Source organism: Echinops telfairi, unplaced genomic scaffold (assembly GCF_000313985.2).
Source record: "Echinops telfairi isolate 266 unplaced genomic scaffold, ASM31398v2 ScPeMD7_31;HRSCAF=116, whole genome shotgun sequence".
Classification (NCBI taxonomy): Eukaryota; Metazoa; Chordata; class Mammalia; order Afrosoricida; family Tenrecidae; genus Echinops; species Echinops telfairi.
Window position 1 is genome coordinate 30,204,125 of NW_022103928.1, and position 11,678 is coordinate 30,215,802.

Sequence of the window (11,678 nt, forward strand, 5' to 3'; positions counted from 1 at the left end):
ACCTTTTTGATACATGGGTTATTTAGAAGTATGTGGTTAAATTTCCAAATACTTGGGAACTTTCTAGTAGCTTTTTCTGTTATTGATTTCTGGGCAATTCTGTTATAAATAGAAAACACATCTGTATGCCTTACAGTGTACAGTTCAGGATACGTTCTATCTTAATGAGTGTTCCATGTGCACTTTTAAAAACGTATTCTGCTTTTGGTAAGTGTGGTAAAAATGTCAACGAGGCTAAACAGATGGAGAGTGCTTTCAGGTCTGAGATGAAAGAGGAGCAGGGCAGTCTCCAAGTCTAAGTGTGAACTCGAGAAGCAAGTACTTTAAAGACATAAGGTCAGCTTACCATTCTGAATTTGAGCCACTTTTTTAGAGATCTCTCCAATAATCTGTGCAATAAAAAAGGTAAATAAATTATGACTTTTTAATATTCCTAAAAGCATATAGAAATGTAATTCCAAATTAGTAGCTAAAAATAGTTAGAATTTTGGTTTAAAAATCATTTAGATAAGAAAATTAAATCAGAGACATTATTTCTACTAAGATCGGATTTGCCCAGAACATACCTGCCGCCTCCATTTTTCAGCTTTGGGCAACTCTGCACACTCCGAGGCAAGAAAGGGCCGTCGTTCCTAGGGAGAAGCACGACACACGTGTTGCCACTGCACTGGCAAACGAGCTTTCTGCAGCACTCACACCTGGGTCAGACCTGTCCACACACAGGTCAAGTCTCAGTGCCAGATGGTTCTTACCAAGCCTAAATCTCAAGCTACGATTCCGCTTTAGGAAAAGAAGTCACTGTTCAGAGGTGTCTTTATAACATTCTCTGTATTTTTGTTTAAAACGTTTCATAATTAAAGATATTTGAGATACAACATAAATAGGTGTGTGTATAAATTTAAAAGGCAGGCAGAATGTCATGTATCATCCCTAGCCTGGCTAAGTCTCCATGAGTTATCTACTACTCTCAGCTTAGAGCTGCTCCCCACATCAGACTCCACTGACGAACAGCCAGTGTAAGACAAAGCGGGGGTAACAGAGGACTCAATCTTTATGTTCTGGCGATGAAAGACGCAACAGCCAGACATCACAGTGCCCCAGCCATAGGGAAGGACTCCTGGAACTCAAGTGTGCAGAGCGCCAGCAAGCACAAGCAGCAGTCAGTGCTGGAGTTTGAAGTCTCCTCAGGAGGGGGTGCTATTGAACTCGTTTTTGACACTTTACGATTCATGAGGAAGTTATGCACCAACCTTCACTTTTCCTTCTTCCAGCTGAGCTTGGCGAAATCTCGCCAAGGCCGTCCTACCAGGGATAGAGAAGATGCCATTAGATTCTGCTCACAGATGTCTCATCCCCTAGGGACAACTCATGACCATATTTAAAGTCATTCAGATGTACACCGTGACAACGGGTGGTTAAGGACTTGGTGTTCAAAGAAGGAGGGTTTACGAGGCCATTGGTGTCCTTAGACACCCAAGTTCCTATTCCACTTACAGTGTGTGTAAGCACGGTGGACAACTCTACTCATCAGACCACAAAATATCCTACAGACTGGACAACACTAATAAGAAAAACAAACGGGCAAATGCGGGAATGCTATTTTAATACATACAGAACAGAAACAGCTTCTCAAAGGGGTCATACACCAAAAAATCTAATATTGAAAAACACTCCCTGGTACATATTATGTTCCTATAAAATGTACTTCAAAAAAATTTTTTTCTACTTCCAAAAGCCAGTTGATACTTACATGGCCTTTTCTGCATTTCGAGCCTAGGAGAGAGGAATAAAAAATGTCACTGTTTAAAGTCTCAGGTCCTTCCCCACCCCAGTTTACTTTTCAGTGAAAAGCTTTCCAAACACACACTCACAAACAGAATGCTTGAACCAGTCTAGAAACAACATGTTAGGGTCAAGTCGATGACCTTATTACACTCTTACAACGTTTACTCCCTCGCAGTCACTCCTCCCCTTGTGGACCACAAGTCCTATTCATCTTTCATAACTGAACCGAGTCACCCCCCAGAAAGTCCTTTCCTGACCCCTTACTTGTTGGGGAGGGGCCCTTCACTGCGCTCATACTAACCATGGTCCTTGCCACCCAGTTGGACAACTGTCTCTTCCCCACCAGCAGAATTTGGCTGGGGGTGGGGGGTCGGGGGACTTCAAGGATGATTTGTATATACGTAGTGCCACACTAGTGACACCACCGTCAGAGAGAACATTCTTTGAGCCGTAAGCAGGAAGAGGACTTGCTGTGTTGGGAATGTGCATTTTTATTCCCTGCTCTGCTACATCCCTGAGAAGTGGTGTCTTAAAGCTTCAGTGTTCCAATCTTTACACCAGGGATTCTGTTTCTTAGCCCATAGGGACGTCACAAGGATTTAATGAGACTACATGAAACTATCAGCCATACAGTTGACAGATATTCAGCAAAATAAGTACAAAATGTAAAACCCCTACCTGATTCAAAGTAAACAAGATGATTTCTTTTTTAAGTGAGTGCAATTTAAATCTCCTTCCCTACCCTCCTTTTCAACTTGGCAAATACTTAGTGGATAAAACCACATTACTCTTGTGGAGTAAATCAGAGAGGCTCTCCCACGGAAGCTGTCACCTTCAAGGCTAAAGTTGTGGCTTCCCTCTTTTGAAGACTAATTTTTTTTTTTTTGAAGACTAATTTTATCAACTTGGCTAGACTATTATCCCTAGTGATTTGGCCAAACATGATACTAGTAGTTCTTCCATAAGGTAATGTAATCAAGCAGGAGAAAAGAAAGAAAGAATCAGGAGTTTCCTTGGGGTGTGTTCTCTCTCTAGATTTCCAATAGTTTGGCAGTAAAATTCTATCTGCACCCTGCTCTTTCTGTTGCCTACCTACAGATGTTGTATTGCTAGTCCCTGACAATCCTATCAGTCAATCCCTTGAAGTAAAGCTCTAGCTATCTACCGATCTGAAGAAAGAAAGAGGTGATAGTCCAGAAGTAAAATCCTCACTCTCCATTCAAGAGGCTCTGCTTAAATTTTCCTTGGGGGTATGATCCTCTAAAGACAAACCACACTTCCATGAAAGCCATCTCTCAATACGAGCTATTCGGGACACTTGAAAATCAACAACAAAAACCACACGTGACCATTTGGAATCTAACAACCACGACATCTGTCTGAAGTGGCAGAGATCACCAAAACCAGGTGCATCAGAGACTATGGAACAGAGACGCCGAGGGCCAGCACCAAGACGGTGGGATATCTTCCCATCTGTTAGGACACTGTGGATCTGTGGGCCAGACCGGCAGGCAGGCTTGCATTCCGGCCCATGGAGGCAAAGGCAAAGGGACCCCGTGGCTGAGACTGAGGACTGGTGAGAGACTTGGCTGCTGGCTTAGGAGAGGCATTGCTATGGACCAATGGCTACATCCTTATGGCTTGCTGATCCTGACTTGTGGGAACCTAATTAACTTCCTTAATGTGCTCCCCTATTCCTGAGTATTCCCCGAGTTCTGTGTGGCCATTGCAACAAATTATCTACCCCAGCACCTCCATACACACAAAGGGGTTTCAAAAAGATTGTTGGAAAATTCTGGTATCTTTTTTTTTCCTATAACAAATAGAAATTAGTTTTATCAGAGTTTAAAATGCTGCAAGATTGAATTCAGGACACTGGTTTGAGAAGGAGGCTTTCTCTCTGGGTCTGCTGTGGGAGAAGGTCCTTGTCCTCGCTTCCTGGCGAGCTTCATGTGACACAGGATCTCCCTTCTCCCATCATCATCTTTTAATTCCATTCCTCCCCGAACTTTCTAAAGCCTTCTCACATAGATGCACACGCACACATATAACATACACAGCACTTAAGTATATCAGACATATTCATATATTTTATTAGCTCCGTTTCTCTAGAGAATCCCAATACATTACGCAATTGTTGATTAAAGTCTCTGTTTTATATATTCAATTCAATGTTTCCCCTTCTCTAACACAATGCTGTTACAGTGTTTCATTGCCATGCAGTTGATTCCTGATCCACGGTACCATGTACAATTGGGCTGAACCACTATAATCCATATATAGGGTTTTGTTGTTGTTGTTGTTGAGAAAGAGCCCCCATAGTGTAGTGGTTAAAGTACTCAGCTGCTAACTGTAGGGTCCGGGGTTTGAACCCACCATGGCTCCACAGACAAAGAATGACTGTCTGCTCTGCAGAGCTTTATCGCCTTGGAACCTGTGCAGCAGTTTTCCTCGGTCCTGCAGTCTCGAGAGTCAGGATGAACTCCTGGAGAGCAACAGTGTTGCTGACAATACACATAGCAAGGCATACACCAATTCCAAGTTTCTAAAAGTCCCACTCACTGATTCATTTTCAAATTGTATGATCAATCTCACCTTCCTTTATGAGTTGTTTGTCCCTCATTAACATATGCTCACTACCCCTAAGGTTCCTATTTATTCATTACCTGATACTGTAACAAACAATAGTACATGACTGCTATTGTTGCCAACGTGACCCCACATAGACAGTTCTTAGAAGGCCATAATGCTCACAGCAAACACTTTTACTGGTTCAGTTAAAATATCTTTTGGTTTTAAGATTTCAGAGGATATATTTATTTAAGGCTGAAAGATTATCTTAGAGAAATCGTTTCAGGGGTTCATCCAGCTTCTAGGAAGTCTGGAACCCATGAAAAGTGAAATTCTGTTCAGCATTTCCCTTCTTTTGATCAGAATTCTTCTACAGATTCCTTGATCAAAATGCTCAATAGTGACAGCCAGGCACCATCCAGTTCTTCTGGTCTCCTGGCAAAGGAGGCTGTTGTTCTCGGAGGCCATTAGCCTAACGCTCCTCTGGTCCTTTCTTTTGCTCCTCTATTTCTGATTCTCCTTCCTGTTCCTCCACTTGTATCTTGCAAGCTTTAAGACCCTAGGCTTTCTGCTATGAACTAGGAGGTAAAACAACACCAGAGTCACTATTAGGCCAATTAACTGGGATGTCTCAGGAAATCATAACCTTAAACCTCCAAACCAAGGCATCACATCCCCTTAGGTGTGTGTTGTACAGGATCCCTCCTTTGCCACCATCCAAAAGGAGAGCACTCCTATGAAACCTTTTATAACCTACAGTGGTGTGAAGCCATTCATTTATATGGAAAAAAGTTTTAGCCTCTTCAATGGCTCACTGCAAAACAAACACTGAATGCCTTTTCTCACCTCTGGAATTGTTTTAGTTATCAAAATCCTACAAAGCAGGAGAAGGGGGATCACAATGGTCGACGTTGGGGTAGGGGGGAGACAAATAACAAAAGTGGGTGAAGGGAGACAGCAGGTGATGTAAGATATGAAAATAATAATTTATCAAGGGTTCACCAGGGAGGGTGGGGGAAGGCAATGAAAAAATAAGGAGCTGATACCAAGAGCTCAAGTAAAAAGAAAATTTTTTCAGAAATGATGATGGCAACATATGTACAAAAGTGCATATGGATGGACGGATGGATTGTGCTAAGAGCTGTAAGAGCCACCAATATATTTTTTTAAATCCTACAATGAGGCACTATGTCAAGACATTAAAGAAGCAAGGGCAAACAGATGTTCCTCTGGGAAGGCGGACAACAGGCCATGTATTATTAAATCAACTTCAGAAACAAAGTCATACGGGGTCTTCATCTCCACTGAGAGTTTGGGTCAAACAAGTCGGCCCACTCTTAGCACCGTGACTCCGGGAGGACCCTCGGGTCTCTCTGTGCCTCAATTCCCTTTTTGATAACGTAAAGAGTAAGGAGCCCTCGTGAGCGCAGTTGGGATGCTAGCCACAAGGTCAGCAGTTCGAAACCACCACCATATAAACGAGACTTCCTATTCCTGTAATGATTTACAGTGTCGGTAGTGTAAAGGCATTCAAACACTGTCCGAGATGGTAATCCTCAAGGTTCCGGCTTTCGGCTAGTACTTCATAACATCTACAACGAGGCAAGAGGAGAATCCCCACGCTATGGACAAGCCTGCGGCCAGCAGCCGTACAGGACTGTCCCGGGGTGACCAGCACCCAGGAGGGTGAGGAGCCGTCCCAGCGGGCCCCTGCCCCCGCCCTTCCCCCCCTTGCCCCACTCACCATGGTGCGGGAGAGGGCGCCGCCCCAGGGCCGCGTGGCCCGGAACTCCGGAACTCCGCAGGCAGGAGCACAACCGGCCCTGATTGGAACTGAAGACCACGCCTCCGCAGAAAACGGCCTTTACATCGGAAGTATAAATGGAAGGACCGGAAGCGAGGGACAGGACCGGAAGCAGGAAAGGGAAACGCGGATTCAGTTGTGAGCCACCTTCCGGGAGTAGCTGAACGTCACCACGTCGCACGCCTCCGTGGGGGCGGGGCGTAGGCAAAACCGCACTTGCGTGGCGGCCCTGGCGTTTCTCCGGTTCAGTGCCAGGAGGTCTCCTACTCTCGCGATAACGAGAGGCCTTTCTGACACGAACTTCGACTGTGTCCGAGGCCGTGGTGTGGAGCTGTGTGAGCTTGCACTTCCCAGTCGGGCCCTGGTCCTCCTGCCTCTCTCCGCGGACGCGGAAGCCACCCCGGGCCTCGTGGAGACGCTCGTCAACGCGCCTGCGTGACCCAAGGCCCGGAGCTGCGTTTCCAGTTCGGAAGTGCTGAAGCGCCTGTTGGGGTGTCTTTGTTAAAGAGCTTATGTTCTCAGAAATTGGAGCTGGCGCGCCTGTAACCCCTCCCTTCCCCTGCCATTTACTAGGAGTTGGGCTTTTACGGACTGTTCCCTCCGTCTGACATGGCTTGTTTTTCTGAGCGGGGGCCAGTGCGACCCTATAGAACAGGTTAGAACTTCCCCTGTGGGTTTCCTAGACTAACACTTTACTGGAGTAGAAAGCCCTTTCTTTCTCCCACGGGGCAACTGGTGGTTTCGAACTGCTGACCTTGTAGTTAGCAGCCCAAAGAGTAACCACTACACCACCAAGTTCCTAACCCTTTTAGGGACTACATTTTTTCACCTCTCCGGTCGTGAAGTGTGGGTGACTAAATAATGAACAATGGGAACTGAATCAGATGTTGCATGTCATAAAAAAATTGTTGTTTAAAGGCCTAGCTTCCCCTTGGCCCTTTCCACCTCTGGGCTAAAGGATTGTGAGCCCAGAAACAGCCACCTTGAACTCAGAAATGTAAGCGTGTCAAAGTCCCTCTCGGACCTTGGCACACTTTGACAAATAAGAAATAAACTTACATTTCTTTAAGGCACTGCATTTGAGGGTCTTTTGTTGGGGTGGCGTGTTAAAGGGGGATAAAAGTATAATCTCTACTTACGTTTATATAATTTATAAGCAGAACTGTATATAGCTAGTTCCAAAAGGCAGGACTATGCTCAAATAGCTTCTTCAAGGATGCAGATGTCCCTTATACAAGGATTCAAAAGGTATTACCTATGTGGACTGTCCACCCCCTGTGCCCATATCCATTTCCCCTGCCCACTTATGTCCATTTGGGAACGCTCACATTCTGGGGACCTCCAATCTCCTGGAACAGGAGAGCTGGACTTCATCAGTCTATCCCATCTCCCTAGGCATGCTGATAAAACCACCCAGCAGTCTCAAGACTTGTTTGCAATGCGCCAATAGTCTCCTGCTGGATGTCAGTCACTTTAGGAATTCCTAGACATTGAGTTGCTCAATGACATTTGGCCTCAAGCTCACTCGGCTATTATACCTTCTGTTATTAACCCTGCTCGGCCAAGATCAAGTGTAGTAAACCTTCTGTTATATGAACCCAAATTAATTATCTTCAATTATCAAAAATTATTTGATAATAATTTTAATTATTATCAAAATTAATTACTTCTGAAGACAGTAAGAGGCAGACTTCCTCATACTTGCAACCAAGAACATCCCAATTACACCATTTCTCTTGCTACATTCTGCTAACTGGTCTTTCTTTCTCTGCTTCCACTCATCCTGCCTTTGTCCATGCTGTGCCTTTTGCTTGCAGCAGCATTCTACCTCTGTCCTTCCATTTGATTCATCTGCCAGGCCCGTGTTGGATTATACTCTCAGCGAGCCTGCAGACAGCCTGGATTCTGAACACTTTCTACTACTTACAAGCTGTGGCCCTCAATGACTGACAAAACTTGTTAACCTTTCCCTTTGCTGTGACATTGGTAAAATAGTATTTACCTTCCTGCTCTCTTATTTCCTTCTATTTGTGAACCTGGGATATTTACCTTACAAAACTGTCATTTGATAGGTGATACTGCTGGTAAAGTAGTTAGAAGAGGGCAATGTGAAGCTCTCAATTATGAGGCTTAACCTAAACCCCAATGCAGTCCACCAGGCCAGGGTCAAGGTCTTCAGAACATTGTAAACAATGACTAGCTTTCAAATCATTGGACTGAAGATTATATTGTTTGTTCCCATGGGGTCTATGTATCTGATGGCTATCCCGTGTGTGCAGAGAACTGCTTTGGGTGTTCACAACTGTTGACCATTTGGAAGTAGATTGCTCAGCCATTCGTCCAAGGCACCTTTAGTTGCCCTTCCCAGAAAGCCAAGCCATGACTGTGGCTTACAGAAAAATTTCTCCCAAGGTGTCTCCCCCAAATATATACCAAACCCAAGATGCTGCTTGCTACACATGGTAAATGACTGTACACTAGGTCAACGAAATAGGTCAGAGGTTCTTCTCGCTAAGGGTTATCAGCCATCTAGAGCAACCAGGCTGTATAGTCTGACCCACCTTAAGTAGGGCCCACTCCCTTCTGATAAGGATAGGTTCACTGAGGGAGAGCCTGAAAGCAAGATCAGATTGGGACCACTCAAGGATGACTAAGGTTAGGCTACTATATTGAGTCTAGGGTCCGCTCATCTTGCCACGTATGTACCCCTATTCCCTCCTTTACTATTGCGTGTACATCCCCCTAGGTCATCCCCCTCCTATTGCTTATATTGCCTATGTTACAACCCCTTCCTATGATGTAGGTCGTTATCTGTAATCAGGAGGCTTGCATGCCCCCAAAGATACATAGAAATAAATCTCAGTGCCCTCTCCTGCCCTCTGTCTCCCACCTCCACGTGTACTACCGAGAGGAGCTAAGGTGAGCATGCTACCATGAAATGTCTAACTTCAATTAAAGAGAAAAAAAAAGAAATGTCTAACTTCTTTATTTTACTCTCTCTCCTCTTCTCTGTGACTTTACTATGATCTTTGTATATCATAACTGTAGCGTTGCGCCTACCGAATCTGTGATACTTGTGAGGGGCTGACTGCCCCCCCACATGACTAAAGATACTGTCATCTAATCCCTACTCCTCTCTAGAAAGTTTATCATCAGGACTGAGATAGTTTATTGTGCCAGCCTGGCCGATAGACACATGTGGGATTAATTGAAGGGGGAGAGATAAATGGCTCTGCGAGCCTCGCCCTTCTTGTCTCTCGCTCTTCTCTGATCATCGGACCAGTGTGCTGCTGCCTTGCTTGTTCTGTGCCTCAATTTACAAACTACACTACCTGTGGGACACCTAACTTGTGGACTGTGTCGCTGTAATTTGAGGTGCCTTTAAGACTTGCCTCACCACACAATTGGAATTTACATCTCTTGAGCTGGGGACTGACTTTGGTGACCTGGCTGACTGTTGGTGACCTGCCTTGCTGTTTGCTGCCTGTGCCAGGATAGCCTGACTCTCTCTACAGAGGACTACCTGGAGGCCCTCAAGACTAGAAGGACTGCCAGTGTCTCACAACTGTCTCATGGGAGTGAGTTGCAGTGAGCCATTTGTACTGCTTTATAATTTAACTGTTCGTTTCTTGGTTTATATGTCTATATATCTTTATATATATATATATATATAGAGAGAGAGAAAATTATTAGCAATCTGGTTTTGTCTCTCTAGAGAACCCTGTCTAACACAAGGACACAACACTAATCAGTGTTGCCAAACCTCTAGCCAATAGGAACCAGACAGACTTGGGTACTTCCAAAGTAGAATGCCACTGTGACAAATACCTAAAGGTGTGCAAGTGGCTTTGGAATCAGACTCTGGGCAGGGACTAGAGGACTGCTGATGACAGAAAAATCTTAGAGTGCCTTGAATAGGCTGTGAGTGGAAATTTCACGTGAACACAGTTCAGTTAACGAGGGCACAAAAGGGAAGAACACAGTAGGAAAAACTGTCAACAGGCTGGGATTTCCCAAATCATCAAGTCCTTGTTTCTTCGGCTTCACGGTTCTCCTTACATTTTAGTACAAGCAACAAAAGTGGCAAGCATACAGAAATCTCAGGAAAAGGCCCACATTTACAAGGTCTGTTTTCTGTATAACTAGAGGACGCAACTCAGCTCATTCCCCCCACTCTCTAGGATCCCTTTTACTTCAGTTTCCAATGACGTGTTTTTCAGTTTCTCCTGAGCCTTTGCCAGCAGTATCTTTAGGGTTCATATGCCTACAACAGTCCATCAACAGATGAATTGTTAAGCAAAGTGTGGTTTATACATGTAGTAAAATATCATGAAATGTTCTGATATCAAGCTTTGATATGGATGAATCTTAAGAACATTATGCTAAGCTAATTAAGTCCAAATGCAAAAGAGTGTTTTATGAGCCCACTTCCAGGAAATACCTAATACAGGCAAAAAGGTAGACACAAAAGTTTGCTCATTGTTATTGGAAGATTGGCCCTATCACCAACCCTCACTGCTTGTGTAGTGTCCAGTCACTTAAGAGTTTAATAAGTACAAGTCAACAGTTCATGTAGTATTTCAGTTCATAGCTGGCCTCATAAAGTTTCCCCTTCTCAAGACTGTTTTAAACCCCATTGGCTGAATGAATGACACTATCAATGTGTAGTGGTTACACATTGGGCTGCTAACAAATTCAGCAATTTAAGACCAGCAGCCAACTCTGAGGGGGAAGGAGTGATTCCTTGGGGTGAGTGGGGGGAGGGGGGTGTTGACAGGGAAGGTTTGGGGGAAATGGGGACCTAATAATGCTGAGTACAAGAAAGAAAATGTTCTAAAACTGATTGTAGTTATGACTGTACATCTCTTCTTGTGATTGAACTATGGAATTGGATGTGAATTATATGCCAATAAAAAATGTTTTATGACAGGGAAGGAGGAATGGTTATTTCTTGTGGTAGTTACATAATTTTATGACCACTAAATAAATAAGAGGTGGAGCCTTGCCTGTCAATCAGGTAACAGCCTAAGGATGCTTCCTTGTGGGTGTAGTCTTTTCATGTTGACTTGGGCAACGCCCTCTCTTTCCCGGAAGAGCAGGACACACTCTGCTGCTTCACTTTCCTATTGACAAGCCACATGGAGCCATGCTGATGGCAGCCAGAGTCCTGGAGATGCTTCCACCGCCACTGGATCCGTAAGACTTTCCACCCACCCACCCACCAGCCTGTGCATTTGGCATCATTACATGTGCTGCCTGAGTCTGAAGAGGAATTCATGGGCTAATATTGGATGTATGGGCTAATATCAGACTTATGGACTTTGCTCTGAACTGGGATGGGATGTTTTATTGATGCACAATTACTTCTTGATATGAAGTTCTCTCTTAGACATATGAGTGTTGATGAATTTGTCTCTCTAGCCAAGGAGTGAACTGACTTTCTGTTTGGGATAACACTCTGGAGATACATAGATTTGCCTCCCCTACAGGGAAACCCTGACAAAGCTGCCATCAATGG

The 11,678-nt window shown here is 44.4% G+C and overlaps 1 protein-coding gene across 1 annotated transcript in view; it reads right to left on the reverse strand.

The window, feature by feature from the left end:
• LOC101662970 (pre-mRNA-splicing factor ISY1 homolog) overlaps window positions 1–6,162 on the reverse strand; it is a 27,644-nt gene extending 21,482 nt beyond the window's left edge. The window contains exons 1-5 of the mRNA XM_045289869.1: window positions 6,101–6,162; window positions 1,751–1,773; window positions 1,251–1,302; window positions 567–632; window positions 347–389 (exon numbers count right to left, since the gene is read on the reverse strand). Of these exons, the coding sequence (XP_045145804.1) occupies window positions 347–389; window positions 567–632; window positions 1,251–1,302; window positions 1,751–1,773; window positions 6,101–6,103 (187 nt within the window). The 5' untranslated portion in view covers window positions 6,104–6,162. The remainder of the gene's footprint in view (window positions 1–346; window positions 390–566; window positions 633–1,250; window positions 1,303–1,750; window positions 1,774–6,100) is intronic.
• Window positions 6,163–11,678: the final 5,516 nt, after the last annotated feature.